Below are 15,991 nucleotides of genomic sequence, written 5' to 3' on the forward strand. Positions count from 1 at the left end.
TTAAATTAATCATATTTTAGAAATACTTTTAGCTTAATTTATCCACAAAATAAAATGCTTTGTTATTCTTAATTTGAAAAGCAGTTGTGTGTGTGTGTGTGTATGTGTGTGTGTGTTGCACAAGAACTATATGGATGCATATTGCTCATAGAAAGAATTATTTCAAGACTTCGTCACTTCTTAAATATGCATTCAGAGGTGAGGCTTTTATGTTAAATGTATGGAAACTTTGACTAAAATCTTTTTCTTTTAAGATATACTGCCTTTTCAGATGCTGGAATTATTTAACCAATCTATTATGGTTATCCTGTATAGTCCAGAATTATCAAATTATATAATGAATATATTCTGGTGCTTTGAGGATTATAAAATTATTTCGTCTCAGTTGTAATTTCATCATGAATGCTATGACATACTGCAATGATGTAAAATATCTGATTTTGAGGGATTTAAAAAAAAATTTTACAAGCATATTTTGTCCAGTAGGAAAACATAGTATAAACTATGAAGAATTTCTTTTTATTTGAAAATTTAAGAAAATGCTATTGCTGTGAAATGTTACATAAGTTGGGATAAATTCTTTCATCTCCCACTTTACTCTCTGTAATTAGGAAACCATGGAAAGTTTCATTTTCTGTTTTGATGTATTATACAGATTTTTATTGATCAAAATAAATCAGTACTCTTTAGGAATAGTATCAATTTTAGGGAGCTTTATTCCAGAACTAATTAATTTCCATTCTATATAATTGACCTTCAACTGAGTTTTATAAGACTAGGTAGGCAACATACCAACAGTGGACAGTAGGAACAATAAGATGATTCATTAAGAAAAGAATAAAACAGTAAATATTTGATTTCATATTTTACTGGAGTTTTCTAACTAACTGTATCATGTCTCCATTTGACTTACTTATGTGTGTTATTTAAATTTTAATTTAAGTATTCAATTAGGATGAACAGAACCTTCAAATAAGTTAAGGGAACTTCACAGAGAAACAAAGAACTAGAAATCTCTTCTTGTTTTACCTCTTTTTTTTTTTTTTTGCATTCAGAACAGTTTTGGATTTTAACATCTTGAAATAATTTAAAATTCATGTAATCATGTTCTTGACTAAATTTTACAATTAATTGAGCCTGAATTTTTAAAAATGTATTATTCACTCATCTGTTTATTCATATATTTAGTCATCAGTATGTTGAATGCTTTCTTTGTAAGGGGTTCTCTTTAGGCTCTGAGAATTATGGTAAAAGCAAATTTTTGTCCTCGTGGAACTTAAAATATCTGTCAATTTGACAAAATAAACTGATGAAAGATTAATGTGGTTTACTAAGCAATTCTAAATAAAACCTGAAAGTAAGATTGACTATTCATACAGTAAGAGTCCCATCAACAAATATTACTGCTTACATAGTATTAATCTCATCTCTATTACTGAAGTCTCAACATACCATTTACTCCAAAAGCAGGTGCAGTTAATAACCAAAGCAGGCCACAAAGCCACAGCAGTGGAGAATTTAGCCTGCCTCATGATCATGAGACTTGGTCCAGCAGTGGTAGCAGTCCAATCCAGTACTTGAAAAGACAGACCAGATCAAGTCCAGTGCTCCAGCACAAAATGCCTGAAACACTAGAAAGTCGAGCACATCACAAAATCAAAACTGGTTCCCCTGGAAGTGAAATTGTTACTCTACAACAGTTTTTGGAAGAAAGCAACAAGCTTACCTCAATACAGGTTAGTTTTATGTATGATGACCTTAATTAACATGAATATCACCTGGTGCAGAGGTTGTAATCCCAGGGTTCAGGAGGCTGAGGCTGAAGGATTGCAAGTTCAAAGCTAGCCTCAGCAATTTAGGGAGGCCCTACAAAACATAGTGAGATCCTGTCTCAAAATAAAAAAGGGCTGGGGATGTGGTTCAGTGGTTTAGTGCCTCTGGGTTCAAATCCATGGTGCCAAAAAAAAAAAGAAGAAGAAGAAGAATACCACAAGTTAAATCACAAGTTAAATATCTGTTTGAACTTTAGAGCTTTTTTAAAAAAATTCTGGAGTGTTAAGAATTACCAGCATCTGTATATCATACAGCTCAGTATATCAGGAAAATCAAAACATGGCTGTATTTACTGATCTGTTTTAATTTTTTTTTTAAACAGTTAAAGTCCTCAAGCCAAGAGAATCTCTTAGATGAAGTAATGAAAAGTTTGTCTGTCTCTTCTGACTTTTTGGGAAAAGACAAACCAGTTAGCTCTGGTCTTGCCAGGTCAGTAAGTGGAAAAGCCCCAGGGGACTTCTATGAGAGACGGACAACTAAGCCTGAATTTGTGAGATCTGGTCCTCGAAAGACTGAAGATGCATACTTCATTAGTTCTTCAGGAAAAACTACACCAGGCACTCAAGGAAAGATAAAATTAGTAAAAGAAACCTCTCTGTCACGACAATCAAAAGATAGCAATCCTTATGCCACTTTACCTCGTGCAAGTAGTGTGATCTCTACTGCCGAAGGAACTACACGAAGGACAAGCATCCATGATTTTTTGACCAAGGACAGTAGAGTACCTGTATCAGTTGATTCACCACCACCTGCTGCTGATAGCAACATCACTGCAGCATCTAGTGAGTACCATTTACACCAGTGGTCCTCTCATGCATTTCACAGTTCAACACGTGCTGTAGATTCTCATGCCCAAAATGATTTAGCTACAGATATGCTTGAGTCTCTATCTGCCCTGACTAGAAGCTCAAGAACAGAAAAGTCACATTTTCCAAACCAAACTTTTGCTACTTTTAATATATCTAATGAGGCATTTGGAATAGCAACTAAAGATAACATAGGATCACTTACTATGGTTCATTCATCTCAGCCATTCTTATCCCTGAATACAGAATTAGTTAGTAACATAAGTGGGTTACCTCTCAGATCAGTCACCAGAGATACTGACCAGGTTTTTGCCCCTTCGGATAAAGCTGCAAAGAAAGATAATGAGCAGTGTTCTGATAGTCAGAACCCTAGTAACAGTAACTCACAGTCCTCTGTAGATAGCAATAACCTTATCATTCCTGCATGCCTCTATCCTGATGACACAGAAGCTGCATTGTTGGTTTCTGAGGATAATCAAACTGTTTGGTATGAATATGGTTGTGTATGATCAAATTTGCACAATACTTTGATGTTCTTTAATATGCACTGTGCTTCTCTAATCTGATTTGAAGAGCTGCTATTGAAAAGTATCATTTGGCTAGTTTTTTTTTTTTTAATTTGAAAATTGTGGCATTGTCTTCAGCTGTATGTGATGGCATGTATATATACATAAATGTGTGACCACACCAAAGCCTGCATGAAATATTAATTACATTGTACATTTTATGCATGACTTTAAAAACCTCAACTATATGTGCTCCTCTTTCACATTTTTTGTCACTTGATAAAGAGGTTATTACATTGATATCTTATGCATGTTAAAATAGTTGCATGTTCTGTTACCAATAATACATTTCAAAGTCATATTTGCTTTGTTGCTTCCAAAAAGCGAATGTCCACTCACTCTCCTTCTTCATCTTCTGCTCCTACTTTTCTCTCTCTCCTTTTTATCCCAGAATGTGCACTTTATATTGCACATGTAAGTATTAGTAAGAAAAATATGTAAAAAAATCATTTTCTTATATAGTTTAACTATGCTGTCTGTTGTGCATACAAAGAAATAGTTAATAATGCAATTTAACATTTTGTGTAGCAAATTTTAATGATGCCCATTTTTATAAAATATTGTTCAGATTTAAGACATTGTAAATATTCATAAATTCAGTGTTACCCATTGAAATCCCCTTCAAATTTAAATGTCATTTACACAGTGACTAGAAGCAGTTGTACTAATTCTCTTCTTTGCATTTTCCTGATAAATACAACAGTTTAAGTACTATCTTTCCTTCAAGATGATTTATTTACTTGGAACCAGTTAACATAGTAGTTTTTCTAGTTCTTTTTTTATAGACTCAAAGAGAAATAAACAATCATACTCAATATGTTCGAAATTTTTGTATTTTTACTTCTATTTCAAAAGGGTAGCAAGTTTACAAAGTGAAAATCATCACTTCTGTAATTAATGATTAAAATATGTATGTATTTCCTTAAAGCAATTTTTTAAAATTAATACATTTTGCTAAAATGTACAATTAGGACTTGTAACCATTTAAACAAACAAATGTGTTTTTATAAGACAAATTATAGAACAAGAACAAATATAAACGCTGTAGCAAAAAACACGATATATAAGATAAATATAATATTTGCAAACTCTTTTTTTTTAATATTTATTTTTTTTTAGTTCTCGGCGGACACAACATCTTTGTTGGTATGTGGTGCTGAGGATCGAACCCGGGCCGCACACATGCCAGGCGAGCGCGCTACCGCTTGAGCCACATCCCCAGCCCAATATTTGCAAACTCTTAACTCCGTTGTTGTAAACTTTTTTTTAAGTTGTAGATGGACACAATACCTTTATTTTATTTATTTATTTATTTTTATATGATGCTGAGAATTGAACCCAGTGCCTCGCGCATGCTAGGCAAGTGCTCTACCACTGAGGTACACCTCAGCCCTGTCATAAACTTCTAAATTATCTTCCTATGTTAATATAACTTTTAAAGCAAATCAGATAAACTTGAATTTCTAATTCCCAGAATATTAAGGGAAAAAAAACTGTAATCCTGATTCACTTACATCTGGAGGAATATATCTTAGATCTGTCTTTGGAATATTTTTGCCATTTTGGTTGAGCCTAACTATTACTGAAAATAACTCAGCCTGGAATCTGGAAGGAATGCCTTGAAATGTGACTTTAAGTAAGAAGGAATTAATTATTATTTTATATTCATTATTATTAAGCTGTTATTATTGGACTAGAGGAAAAATCACAGAGAATCTTCGCTTAATGAAATGTGTATCCTTGGTAAATTAAGTCTCATACTTAACATAAGATCATTTCACAGATTAGGTTCCTTCCATTTGGTCTAGTACAGGTAATCAGATGCACAAAATCAGAAATTTTCACCTTTTTTAGTACCACCAACTACACTTTCTGCATGAATACTTCATTCTATCTTACTATCAGGTTTTGCTCAATTAGTCCTAACATTCCAAAATTTTGGGTACTAATATTTTCCCCCGTTTTCTCTCTGTCCCCTCCCCCTCCTTCTTCTTCTTCTCCTTCTCCCCTTCCGCCCCCCCCCCTCTCTCTCTCTCTCTCTCTCTCTCTCACTGGGTATTGAACCTAGGGATGCTGTACCACTGAATTGCATTCCCATTCCCTTTTACTCCCCTCCAACCCATAGGGTCTCACTGAGTGGCCAAGGCTGACCTCAAACTTGCCATCCTCCTCCTCAGCTTCCCAAATCACTGGGATTATAGTCTTTTTTTATAACCTAGTATCAGTTTAATGGTAAATATAGCTGAGATTAGATGGGAGCCATATATGATACAAATACAATTAGTGTTGTTCCTTTTCCATATTGAGTCAAAGATTGTTTTGCAAGTATTTCAAATTTTTTAGATATCATAAGTCTACCCATAATACTTTAAACTTAAAATATTAACTTTATTCATTCAAAATACATTTAAAACTCATGTACTGTTATATTAATGTGGTTATTTTACAAAATTAAACTTATAGGAAAGAAGTATTTCCTCCCAAATAATTGTATGTGTATAGATAGATAGCATATTTTCAAAATGAATATATACACTGTGCATATAGAACAAATACATAACATTTCCATGAGTCCTGAAGATTGTCTGCGAATGCAGATTAGACTTCCTCCAGAAACCATCAACTGCTATGGAATCATGAAATTTCCCCAAAACAAAACTAGTATCTTACCTACGTTACTTCAGAACAATTGAAGTAAAATTTTTGTGGTGGGGGAAAAAAACTTACAAATTGTACAGAACCATTGCCTCCAAAACTTTTGTTTAAATTAGCATAATACTTTCTGTAAATGAAAATTTACATAGATGGCAAAAGAAAATTTAAGATAAATTAATTCAGACTCAGTTAAGCAGCTGCGCTTATTTTCTCCAAGACATCTCCCTGAATATCTACAGCTTCACAAAGGTTTATTTGAAAACCATTTGAAGATTCAAAATTATTCAATTTTATAAACAATGAAATTAAATAGCTTTTATATTCCTGAGTTAGGTTTCTAGAAGTTATACCCATATGATTTGTGCAATATTATACACATAATATCATGCTATAGATCCACTTTGAGCAAAACAATTTTAGCTGTAATCAATATGAGTGGCATATTATTTAAAAAATATAACTCAACCCCGGTTTTCTTAGTAAATAATACAAATATTTCATTCTGAATGCTTCTGTTATATGCAAAATTATAGTTTACTTTAAAAACTGTATGTAGGTCTGAGGTTGTGGCTCAGTGGTAGAGCAGTTGCCAAGCACATGTGTGGCACTGGGTTTGATTCTCAGCACCCTCAACACCACATAAAATACTAAATAAATAAAATAAAGTTTAAAAAAAAACTGTATGTTACGTAACCATTTGGTAAATAAACAAATATTTACTAAATAAATCATGTGAGCCTGACACACAGAAAAATGTCATTGTTATAGGTTTTTAAGAAATAGTGATAGCTTTTATAATGTTTGTAGCTTTAAAATATAAAAATCAAGGGCTAGAGATGTGACTCGGTGCAACAGCACTTTGCCTGGCATTTGTGAGGCCCTGGGTTCAGTCCTCAGCCCTGAACTAAATAAATAAATACATAAATTCATAATTATATAAATAAATTGTAAAAATTAAGCCAGGTGCAGTGGCACATGCCTGTAATCCCAACAACATGGGAGGCTTAGACAGGAAGATTTTAAGTTCGAGGCCAACTCAGCAGCTTAAGCAAGGGCATAAGTAACTTAGTGAGACCCTGTCTCAAACAATAAAAAGAGCTAGGGATGTAACTCATTTGTAATGTGTCCCTGAGTTCAGTCCCTGATACTGAAAAATAAATTAACTAAGTGTGAAAATCATCTTTAAATAATGAGATGTCTATCAGGTTAATAAATTTCCCAGTTACAGTTTCCTTCTCCTTACCCTACTCAATGAGAACTCTTTAGTGTCTACTCTTCATGAATTGTTTTGTTTAACTTTGAATAAATAACATGAACTGCTTTTCTCCTGCAGATGTGGACAAAGTACAAGAAAGCAGACATTCAAAAAGCAGGTCTAGGGAGCAACAAAGCTCCTAATTCTATTGCCCACTACATGACATGTGGGCCAAGTGGTGAGTTTACTGCTTATAATGTAAATGAGATTAGTCTCATTTATATAAACTAACCAAATTAAGTTGAGAACAAGTGCATATTGCATTAACAGATGTAAATATTGCTTGCTTAATTGGTTGACTTTCTGTCTTGTTTACTAGTAAAACAAGATTAGTTGGTTGCCCTAGGTTTTTGCCTGTCAGGGCAGGGAACAAATCTTTACAAATTCTTTTTTTCCCTTCACTTTAAATTTAATTTTCCTGGTGAGTAATGATAATCTTTTTGTGGTAAAAATAGAGCTTCCCCTACTATTTTGTTGATAACTAATGAGAATAAACTAGATGCCTATTCTATAAAGAAAAGTTGTCTCATTTTCTGTCACTCTGTCATTCCCATTGAAGTATCTGGTGCATGCTGTTCATAGTGGCTGTTCTGTAGTTAGTATCCCTCTTATCTTCAAACTTTTCTTATATTTTCTTTCTTCTTTCTGCCTTTCAACTAAATACAGAGAGAAAAGTGTCCTTCAGTTTCTCAGTATGAAGCCTTTATTTCTGAAGTAACAAGACACCTAGCAACTGTAGGAACCATTTTTTAAAAATCTTTAAGGAGACTTTTAAACAATCCTTCATGAATAGAGCAGGCAAGAAATACAAACCTTCATTCCTTCCTTGAATCAAGGAGCACTACTGGATTCAACTGCCAAAAGTTTTAGAAGGTTTTAGGACTTAACTATACGTTGTATTGTTAAGCTCTACTGAATAAAGGACATTCTCTCACTAAGGACCAAGTGTTTTAAGGTCAAGTGTTAAAAGAAGTACTCCAGGAACAATCTACTTCTCTCATCATTTGTTTATGAATTTATCTATGTTTGCTTAATGCTTCTGCAAAGTATTAGTCCAAATCTAGCCATTTATATTTAGTTGTGTAAATCTAAATTAAATGCTGTAGTATTTTGTGGAATGTACTATATATGAAGATACAGAGAAAATTGTTTTGGCATGTCAGAGCCATTTTTTCGTTAGACTGCATGTGTTGGTACTTTTTTTCTTTTTAAAGTCAGTTATCTTTGATGCACTGCAAAAAATTCAGTTTATAAGATAAATCTGAAAATTCATAACAAGAGATAGGAGTTATAAAAATATTAATCTTCCTTATTCCTAACTAAGCTACACTAAGCATTCATACATGGATCCAAGATAAAAGTGTTTTTCTGAAACTTTTTTTAATAAGATGGTTTTCCATTAAATAGCATTCCCAAGGTAAAGCTGTTTCACTGTTTCACTTCTTTACTGTTGGGCTACGTATGTTTCTTTTCTTTTTTCTTTTTTTTTTTTTAACTTGAGAGCTGACTGTTGCTTAAGAAGTTTTCTTATGGCAAAAATAATGTAAATAATTTATTACGATCTGCATTTTGCCAGGAACTCATTTATTATTAAGGTTATCATTTATTAATAAGAACTTTTCTGTTTTTGTTCTTTATAATATTACATTAAAGTTGAAAACTGAATAACAGGTACTTTTGAAATATTTGTATGCATTTGTTACCTTAAACATTTGGAAGAAGCACAAAAAAGTAGATTTAGTTAACCCAGAGAAACATCATTTTTTAGTAGTTCCAATTTTTATATCACAGTTTTATTTTCTTATGAAGTCCAAAAAAACTGCATTGATACTCATTAATACAAATTCATTACTTAACAATAAATATCAAATAGTCTTCTGAAATAAGATATTGACTATTTTTTATTTTAATAGCACACTTCTTAGGCTCTCATTACCAGCTCTAAAGGACTTTTTAGAAATGATTCCTTATTCCTTAATATGTGGTTTATGAACTGTGTGTGTATCATTACTAACCCAGTAGCCATGAGAATAGCCTCTCTCCCCTTCCGTCCATCTGTCTCTCTTTTTGGTTAGCAGTGTTGTGTTTATAGTTGTCTTTGGAAAGACCATCAATAAAAAAGAAAGAGAGACAGCATGTTTAGCTGACCAGAAATAGAAATGAAAATTAGAGAACTTGGATTTATTAACTCAGTGTCATCATTAACGTAGGTTTTGCCACCAAATAAAGTTAAATCTCTTTGAAACTCTTGGATGAAAGGTGCTATATAAATGTAAATACAAAAGATTCTTACTGAAATACAAATATTGCACAACAGAAATATTCAAAATCTATTCTCTAGACTTTGAGATCTCTCTATCATGACTCCCTTGATTCAAGTATCAAATTGGTAAATGGATATCATGACAGTCTAGAGACACTTTGCATGTAAAAAAATGTAAATTTATTTTTGGTTGGGTAAGTTGAAAGTAAATGTAGACATTATGTTTTAGCTAAATACAGTAAGTGGGTAACTTAGATTTATATTAACTAGCATCTAATTTGCACAGCTAGGACACATCCCAGAACTGTTATTGAAAAGTTGAAATTTAATGAGTGTGAGGTGGCCCAATGAAGATGAATATCACACTTTCACCTCTCCAGGATACTAATATTCTAAAATAGAGAATCTGCTGAATTAACCAGCACATTACTGTTTCTACAGAAAATGCTGAATGACAGCCTTTGAAGTACTAAATTTAAAAAGGCTGATCTAAAAGGACAATTGAAAAGACTCAAAGAAGGGGACATAGTGAGACTGTAAAAATACAAATACTCTCAATTATATTCATCACCTTTTTCATACCATTTCAAGAAAGGACTAGATAATAACCACATGAATATTTTACTTTCTCCAAAAGCTACCGCCAGAAGCAAACATGTAGGAAGCCACTCTTTTACCTTACATAAACTTCTGTCAAACAAAATAGTAAAGCCAACTGGAAACTCACCAGGGCCTATTCCTGATGAGCCAGACATACTTTTAATTTTCTGGTTCTACTCTGAATCAATACCTAAAACCCTTAAGGAAACTGAAAAATTCAATATACAGGGTAATAACTTTGGCCTAGAGCTGTAATCATGTGCTTCAAATCTAGCCATGTGGAAATGTTTTGGTCCAAGTTTTTGAATTGGTGGTTACCAAAGAGTTTATAAGACAGGTTCGTATGTAGCACCTTTCATGCCAGGCATGTTAAGGGCCTATTTTAAAAAACCACCGTGTGTGTAATAGAATTGCAGCCACCTCACAGATCAAGTTCTACAACCTGTACTGTCTTAACAGATTATGTCAGGAAATGAAAATGATACTGTACCAAATCTGAAATTATAATGGGAATAATAATGTATTCTAAATTACTTTTGTATTTTAAGTTACTTTTTAAAAGAAAAGTGAATTTTGTGGTTTTCTTTTTAACTACTTAATCCCAAAATGTGTTTTTTTTCTTAAAGCCTTGAATGAGTAATACAAAAGGAGCCCATTTTATAACTTACAAACTTGATGTACATGTTATTTGGATAATGAAATGCCTTAAAAGGAATGCTTAACGGATAATGTTGCACTTACAACCCCCATTGACAAAACCTGATTTTAAATGGCCTTTTTCTTTTCTAAGGGTTCTTTCTCCAGTGTTTGCCATTGTACTTACAACTGTTATTAAATACCAAATCAATATATAACTGTAACATTTCCTTTAAAACTAATGCTGATGAGAATTTGGAGTTGAATGGCAAAATGTTTATTACTTGGCAATACTTAATATCAGCCATAGAAATCCAACTCGTGAAAAGAGGCACCATTGTTTGATTTGTCTTTTAAAAACATTCATTTTCAACTTAGCTTTTAACTTTGTTTCTCCTTTAAAAAGTTGGATTAACATTCACTTTTCAGACTGATATATAAAAAATAAAAGGTGATTTTTTACAAGAAGTAGTAATCATTCTTAAGTCATAATTTTAACCAAGTGTCATTCTGTACCCTGGAGAACTACTTTCAGATGTAATTCCTAACTTCAGATTACTTTGCTCTTATCATACTGGGATGAATATTAGAGGTTTGGGGAGAAAGTGAAGAGTCTCTGTCAGTTCTCTCAATCCCAAAATAGGTATAAATACAGTTTACATATATTGCCCCCCCCCATATAGGCCAAAACCCAGTGGATCCCTGATAAAAGTATTAAGTTAAGTAATACCAAATTCTATATGTACTGTTTTTTCCTATAACATACATAACTATGATAAAAGTTTATAGACACAGTAAGACATTAATGCTAGTAACCAATAATAGAATAATTATAACATATACGATAATAAAAGTTACATGAGTGTAATCTTTTTCAATATCTTATTGTATTCACTCATGAGATGTCAAATGATAAAAATAATGTGATGAAGTAAGGGCGGGGTGAGGTCAATGATGTAGGAATTGTAACAAAGCATTAGACTACTACTACATAAGAATTACTTGAACAGCAATACTACAGTTATCCTAACACAGTTGATACCACTACAGTTGATCCTAACATGGTTGATCCACTGTCAGTCTGGTAACCAAGAGGGCTACTAAGTGACTAAAGGGCTGGTACAGCATAGATACACTGGACAAAGAAATGATAAACACCCCAAGCTGGATGAGATGTGAGATTTCATCATGCTACTCAGAACAACACCCAGTTTAAAACTTGTGAATTATTTCAGGAATTTTCACTTATTTTTGGATTGTGGTTGACCATGAGTAACTAAAACCTCAGAAAGCAAAACTGCAGAGAAGTGGGGACCAGTGTACTAGACTGCACAAAATTTCCACTTACAGACTTTGGGGGGCAATTTGCCTTGTATCCTTGGGCAAATCAGACCTCCTAGACCTGTTTTCACCATCAGACAAGCTTCTCAAGGTCCTCAAATTAAGATTTTATTCCTTCATTTTATGTGCAAAGCAACCTAAAATTACTATTGTCTTAGAAATAGAGTACAGACTAGTTAAAAACTAACATGAAACTTTACAGTCAAGTAATCATTACCTTTATTTTACCTTTCAGTAACATCCCATTTGATTATGTACTAGAGAAAGTATGTGAATTTTAATGACCCACAACAGGATTTCTTGTAATCTAAACCATGTCAGATCCTCAGTTAATGAAGGCTTTTGTTTGATTCTAAGTGAAGTGAAAAAAAGTCAAATTTTCTGGTTTTTTAACTAGTTTCTATATGACAACTGACTACATTTTTATAGGCTTTTATACTATTTCAGATGTCCTAACTGAAAGAAAATGAGTAAAATCCTAGAAATAGTGTAGTAAAATACCCTAAAGGACAGAAGAAACTTGTGGAAGTATGTTCAGATTTATAACCTCTGAACCAGATAATCATTTTTAATGGCATAAAAATCAATGGAACACCCAACAACGGAGTTTTTATCCTTTTCTCCCATGTTTGTTTTAATTATCTTGTTGGAGAATCCTTATTCCTTAATCCCCATTTCCCGAAATAATAATTTATTTTTATTGTATTATGTATATTACCATGTGTAAATTTCACACATACTGTTTTTCAGCTTGCTTTTTCAAGTACAATAAGCATTCTAAAGATGTAAGATAGCTAAAGCTAAGCGTTCCTAATTGTTTAAGGCATTCCTGTAACAACTTACTGTTATAGGAGATGGAAAACAGGATCTGAATTGACTAAAACTACCTCAGTATGTCTTTTTATTTTTAATTTTTCAGTACTGGGGATTTAATCTAGGAGCATTTCACCACTAAGTTATAATCCCATACCTTTTCATTTTTTTATTTTGACACAGGGTCTCACTGAGTTGCTTAGGGTCTCACTAAGTTGTTGAGGCTGGTTTCAAACTTGTGATCCCCCTGCCTAAGCCTCCCGAGTCACTGGGATTACAGTTATGTGCCACCTCGCCCAACTCCATCTTTTTTATTTTTATTTTTTTAATATTTACTTTTTAGTTTTAGGTGGACACAATATCTTTATTTTACATTTATGTGGTGCTGAGGATGGAACCCAGTGCCTCAATGCATGGTAGGCGAGTACTCTACCACTGAGCCACAATCCCAAAACCAAAGATATACTATTTTATCACTTTCAATTTTTTGATTTTTATTTCATATAATTTAAAATAGTGAATTGTTATATATTTGTACAGGCACGCAATATAACTATATAATATGGTCATTTTTTTTCCCTCCAATACCTCCCCTTTCTCTCCGCTGTTCCTGCCTCCTGGTACTACTTTCATTACCAGGAAAAAAAAAGTGGGGGGTGGGGGATAAAATAGGGTACCAGAAATAAAATAAAAACTCCATGTCCTTACTTCACCCCAAGGCCTGTTTTCTTCTAGGCCTGAATTCTTAAGATTCAATAAATCATATATAATTCATTTTAAAAAAATAAAATTACAAGACAGTTTTCAGAAATACAGTTATTCGGAGCATTAATTTTTATCAAAATTTAGTATTATGGGTTCATGTCCTGTCATCTTCACAAATGTAAGAAAGTCTTCAGGGCTCAATCCCATGGTTGCGGCATTGGTCATTGGATGAAAGTATACCTTTTCGTGTCCACCTTCCAGAAAAGCAGAATCCAGAACAAATTTTACATCTCCATCATCACAGAAGAGGGCCAGAGGTGTGGCACAGCCTTGACCAACTTTCAGCTTTTCTAGCATGACTGTTTCATCAGCAAATCGCAGACCTCCGCTCCCAACACCTAACTGTTTGGCAAGATCATTCAAATTAATTTGTCTATCATGAAGAACTGTCACCAACCAATAGTTTTTTTTCTTTTTGTCTTTAAGAAATAGGTTCTTACTATGTGCTCCTTTCAGATGCTGGATATGAGGCATCATTTCTTCAACTGTAAACACCTACAAAATAATCACATATATGAGAAGTTTAGGAATTAATATGCATATATACATACTTACACATTATGAAATATTTACAATCCCTTTTCTCAATTCCTCATCTTAGGATCTCAGGCAGTTTCTCTTCAGACCAGTGTTCCATTCCAAGGTGCAGCCAAGCATGCTCTCAGATTCAAAAAAAAAAAAAAAAAAAAACTTTAAACTTTGGGTATTAAAAGTAGACAGCTGGGCTGTGGATGTGGCTCAAGCGGTAGCGCGTTCGCCTGGCATGCATGCGGCCCGGGTTCGATCCTCAGCACCACATACCAACAAAGATGTTGTGTCCGCCGAAAACTAAAAAAAAATAAATAAATATTAAAAATTCTCTCTCTCTCCCCTCTCTCACTCTCTCTTAAAAAAAAAAAAAAGTAGCTGCATAAGACTTGGAAACTTACATTAAAAAAAAAGCATCAAAAAAATCTGGCAATATGCTCAGGTAAAGCCCAGCACAGTCACAACCGGTAATCCTAGCGACACCTGTAATCCCAGTGGCTCAAAAGGCTGAGGCAGGAGGTTTGCAAGTTCAAACCCAGCCTCAGCAACTTAGCAAGACCCTATCTCAAAAAGCGGGGGTTGGGGGTTGGAATGTGGTTCCGTGGTTAAGCACCCCTCAATACCAAAAGGTCGGGGGCGGGGATGTCAGAGACCATATGGAAGAGAGGAAGGTCAGAAAAACAGTCTTGATGTTGGATTTGTAAAGGTAAGGAATACTAATTTTGTATTCTGGTCTTTGGAGATTGCCATTTTAGCCAATCATCGATCGTCACTTTTGGGTAAGCTTTATGCCCTGCACCACTCAAGTTACACTAGTTTCAGGAAACGTACAAATATTCACATTAGTACATTAAACCATGTTAAAGGGTGGGGGTTGTGGTTCAGTGGTATAGTTCTTGTCTTCCACCTGGGAGGCACTGGGTTCGATTCTCAGCACCACATATAAATAAATGAGTAAAATAAAGGTTCATCAACATCTAAAAATGTCCTAAAAATGTTAAAATGTGCATATTCGCAACCATTTTTTTTTTTTGGGAGGGAATGGTGATTTTTTGCCATGCTGGTAAAGTGTAAAGAGTAACCTTTGTGATAAACTGATCCATGACTGCAAAATATCAACCCCTCACCTCCGGCTGTACGTAGGGGCCACTAAATAGGAGGTTTGGTGCTTTGTATCACTTTATATACACAAAGTGGACAAACTGACCACAACCAGACCGGTTAGATGCACAAGTTTTCCATATTTTGAACTAGTTCTCAACATAGTATGTGATCAAGTCACTCCAAGAAGAAAACAAGTTTCAGGACAACCTCACAGTCACTAATCGAAAGCAGTCTGCTGTACATCACCCCTGGAACGCCTATCTCCACGGCCTCGGCGGATGGACCTGCAGTGAGTGAGCACCTGCTCTGGCCAGGGCTGTCCCTGCAGTCACGCCTAACGCGGAAGCCTCACCTCGGGGTGTTCCACAACCTCCGTGCGGATGGCAAGGGCATCGAGTCGCTGCTCCAGCGCTGCACGCAACTCAGAGCCCGCCATTCCACCGCCACGCCGACAGCCGGAGGCGGAAGTGCCGGAGGGTTGACAGCCGAGCCGGAAGCCCAGTGTGCGCACCTTCCGGAGGCGGGGCCGCGCCGCCTTGCCACTCTGCGCGGGCCTGCGTCTCCACGCGCTAACGCCTGCGGGGTCCTAGTCAGACTGCCTGACCCGGTCGCAAGTTTCCTGGGTCCGCACGTTTTTCGTTTAAATAGAATCGATTTCCATTGCAGCGCTAACCCGGACTCACCTTTTGCTTGGTTGTTTGATCACATCTTGGTGCAATGTTTTCAGCTATACTGGCAAACACGCATTCACCACTTGAGTGAGGCATGAAATTCCACGTTAGAGTTTCACTTAGAGATTTAGGTTAAGGCTCAAATCTCATACGGA

At 34.7% G+C, this 15,991-nt stretch overlaps 2 protein-coding genes across 12 annotated transcripts in view; one reads left to right on the forward strand and one right to left on the reverse strand.

Annotated features, from left to right (window-relative positions):
• CCDC88A (coiled-coil domain containing 88A) overlaps window positions 1-12,520 on the forward strand; it is a 220,116-nt gene extending 207,596 nt beyond the window's left edge. For 4 of the 11 annotated variants that reach the window (XM_081265243.1, XM_081265241.1, XM_081265242.1 and 1 more), the window contains 2 exons: window positions 1,468-1,736; window positions 2,156-3,688. In XM_081265243.1, coding sequence (XP_081121369.1) covers window positions 1,468-1,736; window positions 2,156-3,148 — 1,262 coding nt within the window. In that variant the 3' untranslated portion in view covers window positions 3,149-3,688. Of the gene's footprint in view, window positions 1-1,467; window positions 1,737-2,155; window positions 3,694-7,193; window positions 7,294-7,781 lie in introns of those variants that run through there. The other 7 variants (XM_081265246.1, XM_081265239.1, XM_081265247.1 and 4 more) reach the window with 4 other exon arrangements.
• Window positions 12,521-12,593: 73 nt separating this feature from the next.
• Window positions 12,594-15,669, reverse strand: LOC308632878 (prolyl-tRNA synthetase associated domain-containing protein 1). Its single transcript, XM_081265264.1, has 2 exons — window positions 15,518-15,669; window positions 12,594-14,028 (listed from the first exon to the last, which is right to left on the reverse strand). Exons 1-2 carry the CDS (start codon window positions 15,599-15,601, stop codon window positions 13,597-13,599), a joined length of 516 nt encoding a protein of 171 aa, XP_081121390.1. The 5' UTR covers window positions 15,602-15,669; the 3' UTR covers window positions 12,594-13,596.
• Between the last annotated feature and the right edge of the window lie 322 nt (window positions 15,670-15,991).

Source organism: Spermophilus citellus (genome assembly GCF_964194105.1).
Source record: "Spermophilus citellus genome assembly, chromosome: 13".
NCBI lineage: Eukaryota > Metazoa > Chordata > Mammalia > Rodentia > Sciuridae > Spermophilus > Spermophilus citellus.